This window comes from Notothenia rossii, assembly GCF_949606895.1.
Source record: "Notothenia rossii genome assembly, chromosome: 3".
Classification (NCBI taxonomy): domain Eukaryota; kingdom Metazoa; phylum Chordata; class Actinopteri; order Perciformes; family Nototheniidae; genus Notothenia; species Notothenia rossii.
In genome coordinates, this window is record NC_136901.1 from 22,382,187 (window position 1) to 22,407,117 (window position 24,931).

The 24,931-nt window shown below is 39.8% G+C and overlaps 2 protein-coding genes across 4 annotated transcripts in view; both read right to left on the reverse strand.

Moving 5' to 3' along the window:
* Positions 1 to 6,478: 6,478 nt before the first annotated feature.
* On the reverse strand, positions 6,479 to 21,700 carry snapc2 (small nuclear RNA activating complex, polypeptide 2). 2 transcript variants are annotated; one of them, XM_079670094.1, is made up of 7 exons: positions 21,261 to 21,700; positions 18,243 to 18,413; positions 17,648 to 17,786; positions 14,818 to 14,960; positions 13,611 to 13,902; positions 9,116 to 9,204; positions 6,479 to 6,915 (listed from the first exon to the last, which is right to left on the reverse strand). In XM_079670094.1, exons 1-7 carry the CDS (start codon positions 21,465 to 21,467, stop codon positions 6,610 to 6,612), a joined length of 1,347 nt encoding a protein of 448 aa, XP_079526220.1. In that variant the 5' UTR covers positions 21,468 to 21,700; the 3' UTR covers positions 6,479 to 6,609. The 2 variants fall into 2 exon arrangements, with proteins under 2 accessions (XP_079526220.1, XP_079526221.1); XM_079670095.1 differs by having other exon boundaries at positions 13,611 to 13,899; positions 21,261 to 21,697.
* A 794-nt stretch (positions 21,701 to 22,494) lies between these two features.
* LOC307034207 (uncharacterized protein) overlaps positions 22,495 to 24,931 on the reverse strand; it is a 4,858-nt gene continuing 2,421 nt past the window's right edge. For both annotated transcript variants that reach the window (XM_079672979.1, XM_079672978.1), the window contains exon 4: positions 22,495 to 24,931. This exon is cut by the window's right edge and continues 169 nt beyond it. In XM_079672979.1, the coding sequence (XP_079529105.1) occupies positions 24,807 to 24,931 (125 nt within the window). In that variant the 3' untranslated portion in view covers positions 22,495 to 24,806.

The following is a 24,931-nucleotide window of genomic DNA, read 5'->3' on the forward strand; positions in this document are numbered from 1 at the left end:
GTAATAACTCTTCTTTTTTTAGGGAAGGGGGGGGGGGGGGGGGGGGGGTCAGAGGGCATAGGTATAAAAGTCACGGCTCGCCACTGGTATTGACAGTACTATCTCTTTTCTATCAATACATTATTTAAACTTGAATTAAAATCCAGCAAAATGGTGGGTTAACTTTTATTATTTACTTTACATGCAGGTATGTCATTTAATCATATAATCAACTGTCTTTTTTGATCAATTCAGTGTATGGTTAAAATATGTAATGACACTATTAAAGTACATTTGTGACATTATTATTAGTTTGAACAGTTTGACAGTCGTAAAATAAACACGACACAGATACTGGTTCATCATTGCAAAAATGTTTTTTACTATCGACGGTGTAGCCGGTGCAACGCACCGGGGCCCAGAGCCGGCCAGGGGCCCACACAAAATTCTAAATTCAAAAAATGGATGATACAAAAGAGCAGCGCTCAAAAGAGAAAGGACAAGAGAGAACAAGGAGATGTAACAGCTAAACTGACATTAGAGAGTTTTTTTGGCATACATCGTCCTCGAAATCGAGCAACGTTAGCAATGTTGACGTGCAACGGCAGCCGGAGGCTAACGATAGCTCACCTGCCTCACCACCATCATTGCCATCTAGCTCCACAAGTGAAGCTGTATCCGTGGCCGTGGCTGTGCAACCTCCTTCTCCAGCCAGCCAGGAGGAGAGGCTTGATTTGGCCCAAAACAATATTTGCACCGGGGCCAATCACAACCTTGTTACGCCACTGCCAGGAGGGGTTCGATCCTCAATGCTTCTGTGCATAATTGTTTACAGGATGTGAGCATTTCTCCCTGGATAAAGCTTTTTTATACTTTCACAGCATTTAATAGCTCTGTTTGAAAATCAAAAAAGGGTTTTTTGAACATGTTTTAAAATATGTCCCCTCACTTTATTATATCTTGTGTTTAAAATGCAATGGCAACATCACTGGTATATATTACTAAATAGCTTGCCAATATAAGAGCATGTGATGACCATCATGGCTCATGAATGCATGGACATTGAACTCCTGAGATCTTGTGGCTCTTTCAACTTCCTGAAAAATAAAACTTAAAAATGTATTTTGGTGACACAATGGAAAAAGAAAAAGAGATACATTCAAATTTGATCATCCGGAGACAATGGCTACGGAAAATCTGGTGTAATAGCAGCCACAGGAGGAAGTGTTCTTAGTGAACAAAGGTGAGTTTGCTTAGATTTAACAATGGCTTTAGATGTGGCGTGCCTTATCAAAGCCAAGATAATAACTGCAGTATAACCCTGTGCTAAGTCGACACTTAATACAGAATACCAAGGATATTCCCGCTTTCTTTGTGCTTGAGAGGTCAAAGCAGAGGTGTGTTGAAGTCTAACAGAAGGGCAGGGGTAGTAAAGTAAGATGACGTTGTAAAAGAAAGTCACTTAGGTCTTATCAGACACTAAAGCATGACAAAACATCCTTCTGAGTTATAGCTTACTGTTTCATCCCTTCAATTATAAATAGAGCAAAAAATACAAAAACCGCTGTGCATTTCCTTTGGCCTCAACACCTATAAAGCTACTTATAAAACGGACAAATCAAATCAAGCAATCTGATTGGTTCTTAGCCGTGATACACTGAGCGTATACCACGAGTAGAATTGTAAGTTACTTTTCACAACAAGTCAGTATCCCTCCGCGTCTGATAAAAACAGTATACAGTTGGGATGAAAAAAGCAGTTTGCTTTTCAAACTGGAACAAGAAAGCAGCGGAGAAGTAACGGGGCAGAAACCCTCCTTTTTACGCAGCGGTCCAGACATAGACATCAAACGGCAAAACATACAGTGTGCAGTTCCTTTGGCATTAGGGCAGGGATATCTAGATACTTTCCAAGGTTTGATAAGGGGGTTGTCGACCCTTCGCTTCGCGTCGGGCCGAACCACGCCCCTTAGCTGTGATATAATGAGCATATACCACGGCCTGTCGTGAGCTATTGCTTAATTAGACACTGATAACATTGAAACATAGTATACATGTACTATACATCATTATAGTAGACTTCCTCTGCATAATCTCACTCAAAGAGGCACTTAACCAACCAGGAAGAGATGATAATGACCATAAAGAAACACGATACAACTACAAAGAAACACTAAGAGATTCACAATGATTATAACCTTAGGCGCTTTCAAACCAGAGTACTTTCCCCATACTTTTCTCGTCTAGTTCCGATAGTTCCTGGGATTTTGCGTTCACAACAAAAAGATAACTTAGTTCATGAGAAATTTTACCCCCATTTTAGTTCCAATTTCTGATTGGCTGGGCAAATTGCAAACCACGCCCCGTAAAACTCGGAAAAGTATTTTGAAGCCGCCATTGTATTTGCTGGCATTAGCATTATTAGCATTAGCCCCGCGCACCAACGGAGAGAGAATAACTTATGGCAACACAAAAAAAAACATGAGAGTGGTGGAGTGATGAGGAGGTGTCGGCGTTCTGGTGATTTACTCCCCCAACTCCGGGGACTTCCGGCCAGGGACTTCGGGTGGCAGTATGCGCTGTGAAGTTGTTTGCGGCCTGCCAGTAAACCCAAAGCAGAAGAATAAGAAGTGAAGTCAGGGCTTCATTTGCGTAATCTTCCCTCAGAGAATTTATTCCGGTGTGAACGCGATCGGCTCTTAGTTCCATGGGGGTACTAAGTGCTGAGAACTAAGTACGGAAAGTATTTGGTTTGAAAAACGGCTAATGGGCAAGACAATTAAATAGAAACAAAACATGATCACAAAAACTACCAAAATTCACACATGAGAAAAAGGGGAATAACAAAAACAGATGATAAATAACTAAAATGAGAAAAAACAATTACAAAATTGAAAATATACAACTATAAGGAGACACAGAATGACTACAAAGGCACAAAACAACTACAAAGAAATGCAAACAACTACAAAAAGGAGCAAGACAACCACAGACAAAAAATAATTACCAACATATTTACTAATTGACAAAAGAACTACAAAGACACACAAGATAACTACAAGAGTCCCAAAACAACTACAAATAGATGCACACAACAACAAAAAGGGGCAAAACGCCAACAGACAATACATAACTTCAACAAGAAACAACAAATACAAATTGACAAAAAAACACTACATAGATACACAAAATTACCACAAAGAGATGAAACAACTACAGAGAGATGCAACACAACCACAGAGGCGCTCAACAACCACTAACAAAAAATAACTACAAGATCAAATTATATACAATTGACCAAAACATCTAACAAGATACACAGAACAACTACAGAGAGATGCAAAATGACTACAAATAGGCTGACAACAACTACAAAGTGATGCAAACCAACAAAAAATAACTACATTAAGACAAAACAATTACAAAAAGAGAGTGACTACTAAAAAGCGTGCATCTTGGTGGTGGAGCTTTTTTCTGGGCACCATGGCCCATGATAGTTATATATGAATAAATAATGCTATGAAATATGTAATTAGTTAAAACAATTTTAAAACTGTCCATTTGCTGAACATAAGGAAATAATGGAACATTATCAGTGCAGAGATCAGCCTGGCAGGATGACAGCTCAGTTTTATTTCTGTGAAAATGTGCCGTATGTTTCGTTTCCCAGAAAGGAAAGTGACACACTGTGCTGCAAGATTGCAACATCAGGATTAAGGTGTTTGGCAAGCCCAGTTGTAAACTTTGCACAAGACCAATGTTGAACAGCAGTTAGAAAATAATTGACCCCTGACACTCCCTCCTAACACATCACCGCAGGCTGTTAATATCAATAGTGTCAACACAGTATTTTATTATTATTTCGACCAAATTAAGATACTAGTACACAGTGGTGTAACGTCACTGAGTACATTTACTCAAGTACTGTACTTAAGTACTTTACTTGAGTATATCCATTTCTTGCTACTTTGCACTTTTATTCCACTACAGTTCAGAGGTAAATGGTGTGCTTCTACTCCCCTACATGTATTTAATACCTTTAGTTACTTTGCAGATTTGGATGAATGATGTGAAATATAATTAAGTGTTAAAACAGAGTTTAGTTCCACCTGGAGTAAATCCACAAGCTACCCTGCAGTATACAAAGTCATTCAAACTAGCTGCACCTTTACCAGCTTTGAGAACACTTTAATGATCAATCATTATAAAACATATATCTATTATTCTGAAATGGACTAATCTGCACAATCACTACTTTTAATGTTGTACTTTTACTTGAGTAACATTTTGATTGCAGGACTTTTACTTGTAACAGAGTATTCCTTCACTCTGGTACTTCTACTTTTACTCAAGTACAATATCTGAGTACTTGTTCCACCTCTACAGTACTGCATTGTACCTTATTAGCAAATACTGTGTGTTATTATGTGTACAAACAATGTAAATAGTAACTGTGAGAGATATTCACCTCTGAAATGTATTGAAGTAGAAGTATAAAGGTGGATTAAATGGAAATACGTAACTCAAGTCAATTACAAATATCTCAAAAAAGTACTTAAGCACAATACTTGAGTAAATGTACTTAGTTACTTTCCACCTCGTTACATTAAGACTTTCAATGTAAGATTTCAGAACATCAGGTTTTAATACTCGGTAAAGTAACATGAGTAAAAGAAAACAGTTGTTAGTTTTGATTCCCAGCAGCCTACTGTTAGAGCCCAGCCCTTCAACTGGCCTGTCTTCTTCTAGAAAATTAATAAAAAACCAAATGGCTTTTGCTGCCCTCTGCACACTTCCTCCTAACGCTACACATCATCGCTGGCTATTTATATAATTGGTGTCAACACAACACTGATGCCATGGCAATGCTGCTCCACCTCAAGTACACCATAATGAAGAACGCCTCTTTTCCTGAACATACGATCACAGAGGCTCAGAAAGCCACGGTTAATAATTCATCTTCAAATAATGATTAACAGATGTAAACTTTGGTCATAAAATCAAACGCACCTCCCCAACAGCAGTGAGCTTTCCATGCACCACATCACAAATCATTCGAATTGAAGGAAATGTTTTCCAATTGCCATACAAATATGTCAGTTCATTGTGAAAGGAAATCGTTTTGTATGGAGTATATACAAGTAAATGAAAAGTATTATAACATGCTAATATCTAGTTTAAAGTCAGATAATGATCTTGATAACATCTGATCATTCTTTTTACACTTCGGTAGCGATAGGCTATTGACATTTTGGTTTGACATGTTCTGTATCGCCATAATATTTCAAATTGCATCCAGTCATAAAGGCAACAGTCCTTGCTCAACAGAACACAACAAATAATGGTCTTAGTAATTCATTAAATAGAATCACAGCACAGAAGAGGGGTATTGGATTTCAGTGTTGTCCAGCAGAGTTCCCAGCTGTGGTGAATGAGGTTTTTTTATTTGGGCATGAAAAATACTAAAAAGATTAAAGAAAGAGTTTATCTTTTCAAAAAACGAATAATGTTTTTGTTCAGTGTTGTGGGGCACCACAGCCAACAATGGTAAGATAAAGGAGATGGCGGGAGATTTAAGCGCCCACAGAACACACCCTAAACCTGTCACCGGCAAGTGTGTTGACGTGGAAACTTTGCAGGACCAAAGTACCTGGGATGAGGCCTGGACAACAACCAGGACTGGGATTAAAGAAATGGGCGTTTTAGAAGAAGGTTTGCTCCTTTACTGGTACTGAGGGGTGGTGTTAGGTCATTACAGAGGGCCCGGTGCACGCTGTAGAAAGCCCAAACACACACCATCCGGTTGTCTTGTCCCATCATTAAAGGTTTCCTATGATGCTATTTTTAGGCATATATTATGGGTCTCAGATATATAAAAATATATAAAAACATGTCTACAAAAGTTCATTTTGCATGATAGGTCCCCTCTAAATAGAGACACGGCATTGGACAGTATCAACATATTTTACCCAGCAATCATCTTATAACTGTGTATCACAAAAACAAAGAAAATTATATATTTTTTGATTTGGTTGGATATTTTTGTAATGGTTCACTTGTAGTGTATGTTATGTTTAATATTCTTAAGTAACATTATTTGACCACTGCTTGTCTTTTTCTAGAAACTCATTATAAAGTGCAGAATGGCTCTTGCTGCCCTCTGCTGACAAAGAGCAAATATGCCGGGTGAAATCTGAACCCAGACACCCATTCTGTGTTATTTGGACATTTCGCTTCTGTACTTCAACAAATACATATACATTTTAGGAGACTAGAAAAAATAGTGAATTAATAGATGAGAAAATCTACATCAATAAATCAGAAAACTCTTCTGATGGTAAAATAACTAGGGTTGGTGGGACACAACATGAATGCAATTGTGCTTCGCCTTTTTTCCTGATATTTTAACCATTAATAAAGGAACATAATCCGGAGTTCAATTAGTTCTGTAAAACATTTTTGGGTTTCAGCCCTATCATTTAAGAAGAAATCAGCCAAAGTTGTTGATGCATCAGTGTTTATTGTTGTCTTAACAAAAGCAGCTGAACTGGGCCTAAAAAAAAGGACAACATTTACATTCAAATAATGAACTATCAATACCAAGGATTAAAGAAAACACATTTTAAACTGCCTATTTGCGCTGTAAGAGTTTCAGAGGCACCATAAATGGGTTGAGGGGCGGACAGAGTCCCGTTAAGTCCAGCTTCCCTGATTGGCCGGTGGCGTTATTGCTCCCTGATGATTGGCTCTCAGCTTCCTCCGGCTGCAGTCTCTTTTCTCCACTGTCCGTGACATCACTGCTGTCAGCTGGCCCAGCGGCGTTCTGCTCTCCGTTTGTTCTGGTGAAGTCTGTCTGAACACAGAGTCCCCCCTTCAGCTCTTTCAACATTTCTCTGGCCATCTTGGAGTCAGCGGTGGAGGAGAGAAATCGGTACACCTGAAAACAGGAAGACGAGGGCTGTCAGGTTGTTTTTATAACCAGCTGTGACATGATAGCGTGCACCCGAGTGGTGAATACAACATTTTTTAAAGGGAACAAAGTTTAACAATAAAAATCCACGAACTGAAAACTAATGAAAGGGTTAATGACCTGCAAACTGGACAACACCGCGATAGCCACCTGTCAATCACAGTTTTACCAAAGCATTGGTTCTTCATTGTCTATTGTGCTCTAAATAGGTCAATGAGACCATAAACTCGTCAGGAAAATGCTTAATGAGGGAATAAATCATGTGACAGTTAATGTAATTATCTCATAGACTTCTATTAAATCGGCTTAAATTTTCCGACCTGGGGGTTTCTACTTGACCAAAACCTTTGCAAGTTTGGTACGTACCAGAGTAGGGCTGCACGATTTGGGGAAATAATGTAATTGCAATTTTTATGACAGATATTGCGATTGTGATTCGACCCAACGGAAGTTTAGGACTCGATTATCAAACTAGTCGTTTGTTGCAGCCCTATAGCTCAGGCTGCGGGGGTGCTAGAGACGGGAGCACGCTGATACGACCTTCCTAGCCGGAGATATGGCCGCATTTTATAATAAACTTCCGTTGGGTCGACTGACTGAGATAAGGGGAGCTACATTTATGTTGATTATCATATAAAACCACTCGAACACGTTTGCATGTGAAATAAAGTTTGTGTTCGAGTGGTTTTATCTATCGCCATATCTCCGGCTAGGAAGGTCGTATAGGCGTGCTCCCGTCTCTAGCAATCCCCGCAGCCCGAGCTATAGGGCTGCAACAAATGACTAATTTGATAATCGATTAATCTATCGATTAATGAAACGATTAATTGACCATTCAGACTATTACTGTATGCCTTGCACAATTTCTCAAACGCTCTTATTTAGCCATCAACTTTTAGATTTACCTTGAGGTTGTTTTAGGCATGTGGAAACTAACAATGAAGACAATAAAGATGAATACTTGATTCAAAAATACATATATTATTAAATTAACTTAACACATTTTGAACAAAATGAACATTGCTTTTTATTTAAAATTAAATAAATAATATTTCACATCAAAAGAAAAGACAATGTTTTAACAAATCGTATTAAATAATCTGATGACAGAACTGTAAACAGAATAGCTGAAACTTTAACAAAATAAATAACTCAGTTACCTCTAATCATTAACCCATGTTTGTATAATGTGGTTAACTCCGTGTGTTGCTGCTAGCATACATAATACCTGACGTGGAAACGTTACTCGGGGATGGGGGGGCTACAGAGCTACTAGAAAGACAGTCGAACCCGGTGCATTCCTCCGTCTGAATGTGGTGCACTTTTGCTAAATGTTTAGACAAAATGCTCGTGTTACCGCCCTTACATGCTAAACTCTTATTGCTCTTTTGGCAACGAGCATTGTCCACATCGAGACGGGTAAAGTTTAACCACACCTCGGAGCGCGCTCTCTCCGCCAACTCCGCAGTGTGTTGCTGCATGTAGCAGCCGCGTGTTTGTAAACTGCCCCGCCCCCTCGCACATAGACGGGGGAGAGAGATCTCGTCTGATCGAAAATACATAGACGCATTTGTTTGTCTTTTTGCATATTAGAAACTAGTTGGCGACACTAAGACTGCGATATAATGTTTTTGTTGCAATAATACATGACATATTTTTTTTAAATGTCTCCAATACCGATTTTTAAATCTCAGGCTTTGCGATTTGATAATCGCATCATTTCAAATAGCGATTTCGATTTCAAATTGATTAATCGTTCAGCCCTACCATGATAGAAGACATGCGTTTATTAGCCTGTGCTTGCGGTTCCTTGGATTTCATGTGTTTTTAGGTTCCATCACAAATCATAATGTTATTGTTTCTGTGAACGTTTACTACGCCATGTGTCATCCTTTGTTTACCTTTTTATTACATTTGTTCCCCTACTGTAGTCTCTGAGCTTGCAGACATGTGAACTTACGAGAAGAATGCATAAAGAGCTCAAATGATCTTGTTATATCAAATCAGCTGCTGCTTCTCCATCAAAACATGGAGAGAGGACAGAGAAAAAGTATTAATACTTCAAACTATTAGAGTGCCCTGACCTCTAGAGGCCAATCAGGTGCAAAACATTAATTTAGGGTCAATAAGACCCCGAACCAAATAAGTGGTTTGCAGCGTGTTGTACCTGGAGCAGATGTTTCTTCAGTTTGCTGCAGTCCAGCAGGGGCAGCTCCTCAGGAAGAGACATCAACAGGTCCAACACTATCGCACTCTCTGGAGGACCAAATAACCTGAGATTAGATCATGTGATGCAGTGGGGCGGAGATGCTCCTAAGAACAACAGGAACACCTGCACAAACATGGACAGTCAGGTATTATTGTGGCCAATACATTACTGTGCTACACATTAGGGGTGTTGAAAATAATCGTTTCTACGATGCATTGCGATGCGGACGTGGACGATTCGGTATCGATGCAGTGACGGAAGATAATCGATTATAGCGTAGTAACAGAGTATGGATGTCCTCTAGCAATTTTCAGACGATATATACGTGTGTAAAGTTTGTGAAGGCAGGAGGGAAAAAGCTTCCGCGATCACCGTCCAGGGCTCGACATTAAGGACTGCCCGATGGCCCGGGGCCATTTAGTATTTAGCTCGGGCAATGAAGCCTCACCTGCTGGTTGCCCGATCGGGCAATCTATTATGCCAGTATCATGCAGCTCGCGGATCCAGTAATGAGTAACCCGACAGTAAAACTAAACATATCTATAACTAGTTTAGGTAGTTTGAGAGGTAATTAAAATAGCTACGTGTGATATTCTAAACTGAAGTGTGTGTTTTGTCCGCTCGCCGCTGCATGCGATCATGCAGAGCTGCGTGTGGACTCGTCAGCAGCAGCTGATCTCTCTCTCCCGTCAGATTAGACTTCACTCGCGTTTATGTCCATATCGATCAGATCCAGCTAGTTCTAGCTAATGATATGACTACCTGCTTATTAAAAGACACCTAAACAATAAGTGTCGCTATGCAACTGGGTGGGACCACAAAGTATAGCGCAGCATTATGCATTTGTTTACATGCCCACCGGAACCCCGAGGCATTACCATCAGATCAACGCACAATCAACCCATACAGGACATCTCTTTCTCCACATTAAGTGTTAGACATTAGAATTGACTATTCTTGTCTGTCACATACTCTTCTTGTCTGTCACATAAGTGGCGCAACTGAAGCGGTATTGCACTAAAGGGAAATTATTTTGACCGAAGAGATTTAGATTTGCCGGCTAACGGGAACTCCGACGTCACCATGTTGTGTGCTTCGCGGATGCGCTCGGCTCCTCTCGACTGCTGCTCGGGTCTGCTCGGTCAGCTTCTGGATGAGGAGGCATTTGTTCGACCAACTTACAGTAGATAACATTACAAACATTTTTAACAGGGGGCATAATAGTGTAAATAATGTTTGTTTTGGCAGTTACAACTGAATGTAATGTTTTCTACTTTTTTACATCTGGGAAGGCATTTGCCTTCATCAGATGGAAAGTGTCTTGACCAACAACTTAAGTATTTCTTACAGCTATGCAGGGCATGCAAGCGAGCAAAACAAGAGCAAACAAACAAGTGAAATTAAGAATAAAATTGAAATTGTACAATATAATATTGTGGTGGTTCATCTTATAATTCAGTCTAGAGAATGCCAGATAGCATCTACAGTAATACCTGGAAAAATCAAAATTTTCTAGGGGGAGGCCCCCCAAACCCTTCGTGCCATTTCGTCCGCGCGCATTTTTCAGGGCAATCTCTATTGGGCTCAGGGCCATCTGTAAATTAGATTGGATGGCCCACAGGGCCATCTCCCAAAATCCTTAATGTCATGCACTGCCGTCTCTTCTCCGTTCCTCCAAGCCCCGCCCCCTCCCTGAAAATAATGAGTGTTAGGCTGATAGTGACCCGATAGAAACTTTATTATTCACTTAATCACTGAGATATAATGAAGCTAACTTAAAGAGCATCTTGCAGGTTTTTATTTATTCTACATTTAAGCTTAAACTTGCTTGAAAATTACAATTAAAAAAGTGAATGCAGGATTTGATATGTTTTACGAGATTTAAGGGCAGGAATTCAGAGGGAAAGGAGCAATTTTGAGCTCCGCTCTTAAAAACGGCTTTTTTTTAAGGTCATACGCATCATATTATATCACACAGGGGACACATCGCTGCTCTCTGACCGCGGGTATAGTAGAGTTGCGTTGAGTTGAGCGGTTGTGTTTTAGTGAGCTGGTATTTTTCGGTAGTTTTACATTGTATTTCACCATTTGTAATCATGGTGCAGTATTGTGTTTGTGCAGGTTGCACAAATACCAGCCTGTCAGGACATCGAGTCCACAGTAAAAAGGACCGGAGCTAGCGTTCGTTCCTGGGTGCGTTGTGCATCCACCTCCCTGCAGCGCATACTCTCCACAGCTTTATCAGGAAACCGTATTACTTCTCTCTCTTCCCCCCCCCCCCCCCTTCGCTGCTCTCTCTCTCTCTCCTCCGGTACACGGCACCGTAAGACATTGCATTTGGTAACGCTGTGGTGGCTGTACTGCTCCAGCCGTCTGCTTTGTGTTTGTTTGTTTCCCCCTGTCTGTGTTGTTTGTGTGGGCGTGGTGGCTGTCACTCCTGGCTCCTGGCTCAACCTCCACTCACCTGCTGCAATCAGCTGTGCACCCTCCCCGACTACACACCTGCTTTCCATCAAGCCATTTATAACGACATATCAACCGAGGCTCCACAACCTTTCTCCGCCAGATCGTCAAGTATCAGCCGTATCTGGCGTCTCCCCTCCGGTACACAGCACCGTAGTGTGGAGTTGCATTAGGTAACGCGAGATACGGCTGATACTTGCGCATTAGTTTCTGTTATGGATCAGTATCAACAGTCCTGCCAGTAACGTTACTATATTAACAATGCTACGTTAGTTATAGCCTGATATATGATAGCTAACTTTACAATGTTGTGATGTGACGTTAGCTAACATTCTGTAGCTAACGCCGGTCACTCACCAAGATAGCTGCCCAGTTCTCCACTGGTTCTCCTCACACCACAGCTCAATTTCTCTCCGATGGCCGTTATTTCTTCTAATCCTTGGCTGCTCCTGGTCTCTTGGACGCCTAGCAGGCTCATAATTATAAGGTTGTGGTCCGTCATATGCATTCGAATATTCATGTTCAACTTCTTCTGTGTCGAAACTAGCATTGGGATCCATGTTTATTAATACGTTACACCGGCCGCTCTCCCCCTTGATTCCCCCGTGTTACGTCACACGCGGGAGGTCACGTGCCGAGGCTTTTTTATGCGGAAGTGAACATTTCTTACAAAAACGACGCCAGATGTCACTGTAGTGTATATTTCTGTACATTGTTTTGAAAATCTTCTGTATTCATCATTTTCCTACACATTTATTCAGACGTGTCTTTAACCTGGAAGTTGCTCTTTAATCTCATACATTCATGGGATTTATGTAACAGTAAGACAGAGAATGTAAGTGTGCACCCACATGCAGTATTTTTGTTTGTATATGCTATTGTAAATTCCTGTTGTCTGCTGTGTTCAGATTCAAGTCCTGTGTGTGATGCCATATTCAGGACATTCAGTGTCCTTTTTTTAACAGAACACCGTTGCTAGAAGCTGCAGCTAGACTGCAGAAGCATTATTTTTTTGTTTTTGAGGATGGAACAACTTCACACACAGATATAGGGAGGCTAGAGCTATACAATTCATTTATTTTGGTTTATAAATTAATGTTAAGACATTTATGTTATTAATTTCTGAGGCACTTTCTAAATAATAAAAAGAGAGTTCATATGTATTTACTGCATGTATGCATTGATGGAAAATAAGTCATGTGCAATAATATAGAAAATTGAGGATGCAACGCATTGGTATGAATCGTGATGCATCGTGATATCGAATTGAATCGAAGACAGGATAATCGTAATCGAATCGAATCGTGAGACCAGTGAAGATGCACAGCCCTACTACACATGGGATTGTATTGTAGAGGTCAGAATGGCTTTTGCAACACAAATAATCCTAAACAAATTCAGAAGCAAGGTTTATTAAATAGTGAATTTGCACTTTATTATTTTATTCTGAATCTAAGTTTGAAGATTAATCATAAATCTTAAAATAAGTATTTAAATGTGCACTCTGAAGTTTCAGGGAAAGGGGGATTTGTTTACATTTTCCAACAGTGCTTTTGTTGTTAATTGTTATGTTGTTGTGTGTTAGGCAAAGTTTCCACAGTATAATGGTTAACATTTAGCAGTTGTTTCATGCATTCTGATTCCTTCCCCTCATAAGACTCATGAGGGCCCCCACTGATCAGGTGTTTTTAGTGGGGTGAAAATGTATAAATGTAAATACATTTCCAATCATCGAAAAATAAATAAATAGCGTGATATACCGTGATAATTCGGAAAAATATCGTGATATGAGTTTTTTGTCTTCCTGCCCAGCCCTATCTTAACAGTTCATAAATAATGCTGCAACTCGAATACAACTGTTAGATATTTTCTTCATAAATCAAAAGAGCTGTTAATGGCTCCACTAACATTATTTCCAGCGGACTGCAGATGATTGGTTGATATATCTGCCGTATTTTAGACGTCACCAATCAAAGGACTTTGGACTCACCCATAGCGGTGAGGGTACAGCTCTCGCCAGGGCTGTTGATGATACTCAGGTAGTGGTAGATCCTCTCAAAGTGCACCACGCTCTGTGCGCCCACCGTGGGAGTGCGCTTGAGGGCTAATTTGCTGGCTAGCTTGGCGTGGAATTGCCGCACAGGGGTGGAGAGGGGGGGGGGGGAGGAAGCCCCGGAGAATGGTGCAGGACTGGGGGCTGGAGCTCGGTTGGTGGGAGACGTGTGAGGACTGGATGACGGGGACTCTGACGACGAGGTGGTGGGGGGTCGCTCTGAGGGCTGCTGGGTGATAAAGATATATTATATTGAGACTAAATTAGGAATGTTTTTTGTTACAGCAGCATGTTAAAGGTCCCATGTCATGCTTTTCCGGTTATTACCCGTCCCCTTGTGTGTTATGAAGGTTTTTCTGCATGTAAAACCTTGAAGAAACTTTGAGGGTCTGCAGAGTCACAAACCCTCAAGGTAAACCCTGTAGCGAGTAAAACTCTAACACAGAAAAGACCTGTCTATGCCGCAGAACGCCTCGTTGGAGATTTTCTTTTTCAATAGTTTTCTTCCGGGAACCAAGTGACGTAAAGACGACCCCTCCGTGCGTGCGTGCGTGCGTGCGTAGGTCACATGCTGCAGGACCTGCTGGTCTGCTGCTGGAAATGACACACACACACACACACACACACACACACACACACACACACACACACACACACACACACACACACACACACACACACACACACACACACACACACACACACACACACACACACACACACACACACACACACACACACACACACACACACACACACACACACACACACACACACACACACACACACACACACACACACACACACACACACACACACACACACACACACACCTCCTCCCTGAGACAGCGGGAGGCTGTGAGTCTGTTCGGGATGGTTTCGCTGTGTTTCGCTGTCTCGCAGACGGCCACTGGGATCATAGGGAGGGGGGGGCAGGAGCTCCAACAAGCCGTTTAGGACAGAGAGTGAATACACATACTATACAGAGATGCTGTATGAGAAACCAATGAGATTTTGGAAAATTGCACAGTAAAAATCTATTTTAGTATACCTCAACAATGGACCTGTGATCAGTAGAAATGGCCATGACATGGGACCTTTAAAATAAGGCATAGCACATCATTTGAAAATAAAGTTGACCGACCGCAGACTGAGAGGTGGGGGGGGGAGCAGGTGAGGCTCCAGCTGCAGTAGAGAGCGGTCGTGGGGTCACTCCTGGGCTCATGGCTGCTGCTGGACTCTTCAGTGCTCTGATTGGACGGGCTGTGTTGGTTCTGAACTTCTCAACTAAGAGGAGAAAAATCACAAAATGAAAAAAACTGTAATATGCCCTATCATCACAGTGACATGAAGGAAATTAGCAATGCATCATTACGGTTCATTAATTATAACCATCTAATGCAGGGGAGTCAAATTCATTTGAGTTCAGGGGCCACATACAGCCACATTTGGTCTCAAGTGGGCCGGACCAGTACAGAAATCATAGCTTAATAACCTATAAATTAAGCTACATTTAAGGCGAGACACCCCAGGTGAATAGGGTAATCTTTTTAACTTAAAAGTTATCAGCTAGAAATTTCTCCAGTTAATTACTTACAATAAGGCAATTGTTTTTTGTATTACAGGTTTTCTGAAATAGCATGTTTAAATATGCAAATTAGCCATAATCTCATTAAATATGTGCATATTTTAACACATTGCAGGAATCGAAATCTGAACTTTGGATAAAGCCAGGTTTAAAATTCTTGTTTCATTTTGTAGTCATATTAGTATCTAAGGCTTTTACAGAAGGGATATTGGATATCTCTTTTTCCATTTTTCCATTTTCTCCATAAATCAGAAAATACTGTCAACAGCCCTAAGATATCAATTTTTGCCATGTTTTTAGGTATACAATGTTGTATAATTCAGGCTATGAATGATATATGAACAAACCCTTCTGTAAAAGCCTTCATAATATTGATAGGAATATAACTGGAAGGTTTGGTGTATGTAAGTGCTACTAAAGTTGATATTTCGAACTCAGAGTAGGAGAAAAAACTCATTTTGAGAAAACGACCTTTAAAGATTGCAGTGTGGCGCTAGCTAAACCCTCCTGTTCTTTGGATGACAGCTCGCGCCGTGAAGGTATTTCATGTTCGGGGTCATTTTTTTTTTGTATAATCTGGCTTTGTGCAAGTGACAATTGTCATCTTCACTGTGAACGTTTTTTTCGCCGTTCTTTTGCCATTTTGAGATTTATATTTCTAGCGGAAAGCTAACCAGGAAGTGTTTTAGCACACCACGTGACGCATCTGAACGAATCACGGAAATTTACACCAGCCAATGAGATTTTCGTTTCTTGGTTTAAGACCCCTTTGTACTTTCACGATTGGTTACTGATACAAAGGAAACGACCATATTTGGATCCGATGAGATTGTGCAGGAGAGACACAGCTTTCCAACGATATCTCTGATGACATGGTGCAAACAGCGGTCGTGGTACTTTATGTTACGTTAGAATGCTACCTTTTTTGTGAATTTAGGAGAAATCTACTGACGCAAATAGACAAACTATAGTAAAATAAACACTTAAATGTGTATTTTGTACGTTTTCCTTCCAAATGCCTGAAAGAAAACATGTTATAGAATCAAAATAGCACAAAATCTCAAAATGTACCAGTGCTTGAAAAACGATGTTTTTGCCTGCCGTGTCTCGCCTTAATAAATGATCTTTTAAGAAAACACTATGAACAACCTGAAGTTTCTTATAAAAATAAGTGCATTTTTCCTCCGCTCGCATATCCTGTGGGCGGGACTAAGACACGAGTATAGGAGTCGAGGAAGGGAGTCGAGGGGGGGAATTCGAGAAATGAGAAAGGGCTAGGCCTGTCACGATAATTAATTTTGTTGGACGATACATTTTTCTGGAAATTATTGCGATAAACGATAATATTGTCGGCACCGTTTTAAGACCATTTTAGACATAATGATAATATATCATATTAATTCAAGTACATCCTTTCAAACATAACTTTTTATTGAACATTCAACATTGCAAATGAAATGTGAAATAATATTTAAATATATAAATTATATAATAAATAAAACAAATTAATTAAATTATAATAAATTAATTAAATCACAGAACCAAAACAATAAATTAAATAGTCAGGCTGGAAAACAGAGCTCTCTCTCTCTCTCATATATATATATAAATAAATAAATAAATATGAGCACACATTATCTCACAAGCAAAAAAAACCTCCTTAAAACAACAGTCAAGTGTACAGTCCACTGTCAAAGACCCAGATGCCTCAACAGGCCATATCCAAATCTGTTTTTCTAAGTTTTCGAGCAAGGAACACCAACATGTTTGCATTGTCGGGCGGGGGCTCTCCATCTCCAGCTGCCGTGTTTGCTCCCAGCTGGGAAAACGGAATGGGGTGGTTGTGTTTTAGGTGTAGTTTAAAATGCGTGGTATTGCCTGCTTTTGTCGCTACCTTTTTTAAACCAATGCGACACACCGCCCGGCTCATTCAAGTCCGTAGGTTCGCCTCGTTGATTTGGTTTGAATCCAAAATACTGCCACACCGGAGAATCGAGATGTGTAGTTAAGTTTTGTAACCAATTCCATTTCACTTTAAATTCCCCGCGAGTAAGTCACACGTTGTCTCCCGCTTGTCGCTATATTATTAATTTGGCTGCTACGCTGCTGCACGTGCACGCGGAGTGTCCTGACCTGGCTGTGTGTCAGCCCCGCCCCTCACAGCACCCCTGGCAGCCACAGCGCTCCAGGCTAAAATGCTGGTCACATCTTTATGTAAACGGCAATTTATCGAGCTCAGAAAAGTTATCGAGTCCATTTTTACTTATCGTACGATAAGTCAATTTATCGATTATCGCGACAGGCCTAGAAAGGGCCCTGGTATCAATATTTTTTGTCCGTCAAGTGTTAGTAAATGTGTCTACATAGAGAAGCTGGAGGTCCGTACCTTTGACTGGCTGATGGGGAACTGGCCTCAGAGGGACGGTGCATCCTACAGGCCTGTCCTGTCCTGTGGGGAGTCTGTAGACCTGGGGGGGGTTGGAGTACCTCAGGGTGTTAGGCTCTGTGGAGCACACTGTGAGCATCTGAGGAACAGAGGGAGAGGACGATGGTGAGAGACACAATAATCAGTTCAGACCAGCAGGTAGAGACAGGTTGGATTCGTCACGTCAATATCTAGCACTTCTACCCCTCTCTTTCAAAGCGATCTCTTGAACATTTTTGTCCATGTTGTTTTTCCGTTCTTTCTCTTTTTGTTGTTTTTTATTCATTGTTCTTTATCCTTGAGACTGGATTTCTGTTTCCTTTAATTCAATGTGCTTTAATTGTTTTCTTTTGTTATTATATCTGAATCATAGTTTAGATTTGATAAAATCTTAATGCAAGCATTTTTGATTTCTTATAATCTTTTATCAATGCATTTGTTTTGTTTTCATTTAGTTTACTCGTGCTTTTATATTGCAATATAATGTTCTTTGTGTACACGGAATGTTATGTAATGTAAAGTGTTTTTCATAACAAAATAAATATGTTTGCAGTACCCGAGAGAAAGCATCTGAAACGGTTTCTTCCTGGGCTCCAGCCACCAGAGAGGCGATGCGTGTCCACTCCTCGATGGGCTTCCTGTCTTTCTCCTCCTGCATCTTCTTCTTCAGTTCTAAGGTGGCATAAGAGATCACCTGGCTCTTCAGAAGTTCCACCATAGTGCTGATCTGAAACAATGGATGGGACAAACCACACGTCTTTACATTAGAGCTACTCTGCAGTGTTTAAAATCAGGGGTGGAAAAAGTATTCAGACCTTTTATTTGAGTTAAAGAACCAATACCACTCTTTAAAAATACAACATTTCTAATAAATGTACTGCATCAAGAATGGTAAAAGTATTTAAGTGCGATTAGAAACATTTAACAAGCTGGAGCTGTGGAATCTTTTTTTTTACGCTTTTAGCAGAATTGCTGCCAATTCATTCTGTTAACCCACTCGTGGTTTTAGTTACTTAAATATAGTGTTGGATGGTTTATTTATCCATTTGTATAATTGTAATTTTACTGAATTGGTAGGGATTTAATTATCATTCAAGATTTCCACATGACACCAAAAATGTAATAAAAAAAAAGAATTAAAGAAATAAAACCAAATAATGAACATACGTTAAAGGTCCCATGTCATGGCCATTTCTACTGATCATAATTCCATTGTTGAGGTCTACTAGAATAGATTTACATTGTGCAATTTTCCAAACTCACATTGGTTTCTCATACAGCCACTCTGTATAGAATGTGTATTCACTCTCTGTCCTAAACGGCTTGATGGAGCTCCTCCCCCCCCTCCCTGTGAGCCCAGTGGCCGTCTGCGAGACAGCGAAACCCAGTCCGAAACCAGCCCGAGCACACACACTCACCCGCAGCTTGGCTGTGAGTCTATTAATCTATATCAAACAATCATATTTTAAACGTTTTTGCTAAATATTGTGTGTCAAAATCCTAATTTTAACCTGTAAAATAAATTTAATGGAGTAAAAAGTACAATATTTGCTTCCGAAATGTAGTCGAGTAGAAGTATAAAGAAGAATGAAATTGAAATAATCTAGTAAATAACAAGTACCTCAAATGTGTATTTTAGAACAGTACTTGAGTACATGTACTTAGTTACTACCCTCAGGGGCGCCGTAAGGGGGTGAAAAGATAGGACGATTCTAAGGGCCCGTGACTGACAGGATCCCAAACTATTTTAGAACATTAAGAAAAAAATGTTTTAGTAACCTTTCATCATTCATCAATAATTAACATTAATAGAATGTTATATTGATAATGTACTCACTAAACTACGATTCATTTAACTTATTTTCTTCCAAAAGTTAATTATCCAAAGCCTCACCTAGGGATGCTAAGATTCACGATTCGCATCGGTGCACCAGCATAAACGTTCAAGATGCGAGTGCACCTGTTGAAAGAGTGCACCGGTTGAAAGAGTGCACATCGGCTACAGTTTGGGTTGAACTCGCGATGCATCGATTGTAGCGTCTTTGCATCGGTAAAAAAACGATTCATTCATATAATATCCCCTCATCCTGTCAACGCTCAGCAGAGACGATCTTTGATCATTGCGTCGCACTATGGAGGCCGAGAGACTCAGTTACCAACACACACGGAAGTCAAGGAGAAAGAGAAACACAGCGCAACGAAAAATACCTACAAATCAAACGTTTGGCAACACTTCGGATTTTTCAAGAAAGACGGTCAACTTGAAAAATCACTCGCAAATTCTAAACAATGCCGTGCCGCTTTAAAGTACACAAGTAGTACGAGGAACTTAGCGACGCACATAAAGAGGCGACATGGGGTCTGCGGCTGAAAAGAGAAACCTAAAAGTTAGACATATGAGTTAAATCACTCAGTGAGGTGTTCTGTCAGAGAGAGTGGTGTTTAGCTTCCAGCAGCCTGTGACGGCCAATAATAGTTTAAATGTCTTCCTTACTGTAAGCAGTTATGATAGAGGTGTTTGTGAAAGGTTATTTGTATTCTTTATTGTTCATATAGAAACCACTGCTTTCTGCTCACTGGTGAGTTGGCCTATGAGTGTTAAGCACATCAGGCTGGCAGCTGTATGGGCATTGCTCTATGTTAGTTGTTGTTTGCACATTGTTAATCCTGGGCAATGCATCCTTAAATTGTTTAACTGTGAGGTGTTATACAATCGTATTGTACTCTGGAGAGTTTTTTAAGGTAAAAAAGGTAAAAAAAAGAAACAGCATGATGGGATGTGCAGTACTAGTTGAGAGAACCAAATATGTAAAGCACTTTTTCGTTAATTTATGATTTGCTGCAAACAAAAATCCTCTGTCGTACCATATTGAATTATCATTATTTTTGGCATCGTGTTGAATCGCATCGTATCGCATAATGTTGAATCAAATCGTATCGAACTGTATCGCAACAGGGGTGACAGGTAAATTTTTAGCAGCTATTCATACTAAATCAGTTGTCCCTCCTGTATAATTGAAATGAGATGTTAGCTTTTTGTTTGTTTGTTTGATATTATATTATATATATATCAAAACAAAAAGCTCACATCTAATTTCAATTATACATTTCAAACACAGTATTTGTCCACATATTTAAGTTATATTTATTTGGATTTATGCATTCATGTTGAGAATGTTCCATTCAAAAATATTATTATTAAAAAGGCATTTACACCATAAAAGATGACTATTGATCTATTGTCAGGAATGTTGGTCTTATATCAAATAGTGAATTATACTGCAGCAGAATGTTGCACGTCTGCACAGTGTTATATTTTCACAGCTCAGTGTCAGTAAATATTGTGGACTACAAGATAGATGGAAGCATGTACAGGTAGAGTTATTTAAAGCATAAATGAGTCGGTTGGGTTCTGGAGGTGTGGTTACAGCAATTGTGCTTGGTTGGCGTGGCCTGTGCCTGGTGGTGGGGCCCAATGTGATATATTTTCATGGGGCCCAAAATCCCTGGCGGCGCCCCTGACTACCCTATACTCAGACGGCATATTGCTGAATGTATAGGTTCTAAAACGTACCTCTGAAATGGAGCGGGTGCGGACTTGTTTTCTCAGGAATTCACAGTCAATGTCTTCGTTGACGTTGTTGGTCTTGCCGAGTTCCGTCAGGGCTTTCAGGAGCTTCTTCTGCTCGAGCCGCTGCCAGGTACCGGACACTTTCCGTGGAGCCGGTGGTGGTTCAAGACTCAGGTTCTTTTTGTTGCGTTTACGAGGAGGAGGCTTCATCTCAAATTATGTCACGGATACAACCTAAACTGCCACAAAAGCCCCTGGCTGATTCGTCCCGTGAAAACTGGATTCGTTTTTTACCGTTACTCACTGGACAAAAAACTAAATGTTAATTAAACTGAATTTATAACACGTGCCTTTACTGTTTTCTCTCACAACGACAACAAAACGTCTTCTGGTCGTTTCCGGTGCAATATTTTCACAGTAAAAGCGTCATCCGCAATTCAGATCCCTAGACCACATTTATCTTAAACAAAATATGTTGCAACATGATGTTGACATTGAAATGCTCCTTGGACTTTTAAGGGTTTTTTTCCTGGCTTGTGACCTTTTATTCAAATGGGTTAATAAAAAACGATGTTAGAGTTATCTTAAACTTTCGTTCAAGGCAGAGGAAAGAAAATTGAAAATGGAATTGCGCTTTTTAAATGCAAATGTAATAAATCCCCTCCATAGAAAAAACCTCGAATCGATAATCAACATGTTCAAATAAAAGTGAACTGTCAAATTAATTTCTCATTTTAATTTGAAAGCAATGAGACTAACTGTTTCCGGGTTCTTATATCCGTTGTGAGAACAATTCGCCCTGAACTTTTACTCACAGGTATTGTTTTATAATTATGTGTCTTCTATATAATACAATATGTTGTATTGCTTCCTTTACAGGCCCCGTCGGGGGATTAATAAAGGTTATTCTTCTTCTTCTTCTTCTTCTTCTTCTTCTTCTTCTTCTTCTTCTTCTTCTATAAACAATTTATGACAGGAATTGCAGCCTGAAGAAACCCTCAACAATACAAAGGAGAAAAATGGGTTCTATAATAAAATTGGAAAGGCACTGAAAGCGGTATTTTACTTTTGACATACGTAACAGTAATATCATTTTATAAATGCATAAATGTTATGGCAGCGGCGGGATTCGAACCCGCGCCTCCGAAGAGACTGGAGCCTTAATCCAGCGCCTTAGACCGCTCGGCCACGCTACCGTTAAATTCATTACAAGGCATAATGACGTCATAAAGTGCAACTTCTCCCAGAGGTTGGGAATATGCGACTGTGAGCTCCAACTTTCTTCGGCCGATGAGAGTGTGAGCCCCAACATTTCTTTGGCCAATTACGTTCGTGGCCCCAACATTCGTCCAACATTTTATGCTCAATGCTCAATACTTGTAAATAGTAGTTGTTTTGTAGATATCTACTTATAATAGTGTTACTACTTAAATATAATTTGTTTGTAATGTAGTTAATACTTGAAACGTATAGTTATATTCTAATTTGTCATTGTAGTTATTTGTTATTAGTTTGCTGAGAATAGTAATCTCAATATTTATCAAATTACTTCTACCGTTGTGGTGTGTTTCAAAAAGTATTTCCTTATTTATTTTTCTCTGAACAAACAAAACTGGTGCACAGCAGTTGAATAAGTAAGTGTTTTAATGACAGTTTGTGGTGGATAGCACATTAGTAATGGTGATGATGACAACATTTAATAGTATTAACATTCACTCTTGAAAGCAGTACTCAGATCCTCTACCTAAGTGTAAGTACTTATACCAGACTTAAAATACTACATTACAAGTAAAAGCCCTGCATTCATACATGCGGTAAAATGTAGAATATGTGCCTCTACAGATGTAGCACAGTAGAATTAAAGAATACATGTAATGGAAAAACTTAAGTTAAGTACAACATCACATGTATATTTAAGTGCACTTGAGTAAAGTATCATTGAGTCATACACTATTTCTATGGCACAAATGAAATCTCTTCGTTTTGGGTCAATCCAATGTGTTTACATCCCACAGTTTCCTGAAGGACTTGAATGAATGCCAGCTACTGGGTATAGGGTCTTTCCATAGCTGACCCTCATTCTGAAGAACTGAAAATTCCTCTTTCAATTATGTATATTTTTTGTCTGTCACATAGCATTGTTTTCTTTTTTTTCAAGTGTCAAGTTAAAAACCTTGTAAATAACGTGTGACCAGTTGTAGAATGCATTTCATCGTTTTTTATCTTCTTTTTCATTTGTATTATCTATTTTTCACTATTATATGTAGTATATATTCCACAGTTTTAATTTCCCTTCTCATTGTACATACATTTGTCATTCTATCACAGTTTTATGATTATTTAATATGATCCCCTTGTTAAAAAGCACTTTTGGGGATTTCATTTGTGAAAAGTGCCATAGAAATAGTGTATTATGACTCAATGATACTAACAACAACAGAGCATAAGCAACCTTAACACAGGTACAAACACTGCTGATGCTCTACACCAGTGGTCACCAACCAGTCGATCGCGATCGAGTGTGGTGCGTGTAGATCGCGGACCGTTAACAAAAAAAGTAACAAAAAGAAGAAAAATAAAATTTAAATAATAATGTTTGAAAAATATTTTTTTAGATGTAAACATATCCTCCACCACCCCGTTAGCAGGTGCCACTTGATTGACGTATATTTGAGACACCTCAATAATATAATACATTAACCGTGCTTTATGTGAACCTCATCATGACACAAGAGAGGACGGCAGGATTGCAATTTCCCGTGTTCAATGAATGCAACAGAGGCAAGTCACCAGACCAATCAGAGAGTTGCATGGAAATACACGTGTGCTTGTGTCATTCAAACCGGTGCTAGCGGGGACCGTGATGTTAGCATCTTGTTAGCTAGCTGCACTAACGGACATAAGGAGCTGTTTCCACAACAAGCTGGAGGAGAGTCTTCCCCTGTCAGACCGAGGGGCTCAGGTGAGCTAAAGGAGTCTGAGTGTTTAGATTCGAACGGTTTTGTCCCAAATTATTCAAAAGATTATTTCCGCGGTACACCTTCATATGATCATTATAGTTATACAAACAATAAGATAATAAATGAAAAACAGGTATGAAATACTATATGGCAGTAAAACAAGAATATAGTTTAAAAGGGGAGTGATTTGTAAAATATCCATAAAGAAAAAGAAAATCTGTTTACAGTTCTGTCTCATATGGGTGCTGAGAGATGAATCCATAGATCTCTTCATGTTGCTCTCAAAGTGCACCAGATTGATTCTTTCATCTTCAATTTAAAAAAAAAATCTTACCGGGGGAGCATTCCCCCGGACCCCCCTAGAGGAGGTAAGGACCCAGAGGAAGTGAGGAACCCCCTAGAAGAGGTGAGGTCCGCCCCCCACTCGCACATAGCTTTACCCCTGCCTATATGCTGTGAGCTGATTATGGAGCCTTCATTGTAACAGTAATTCAGTTGGAATTAGCCTATATAAAAGGCCTCAAATTGGAAGCACTGTCTGGGCCATTTTTTTTAATTAATTCTGCAATAGGTAGATCTCACCTTTCACCTAGGCCGAGGTCGGTGATCTTGGGCTTAAAAAGGTTGGTGACCACTGCTCTACACAGTCCATCCATCTCCATCCATCCATCTTCTCCCGCTTATCCGTGGTCGGGTCGTGGAGGTAGCAGTTCC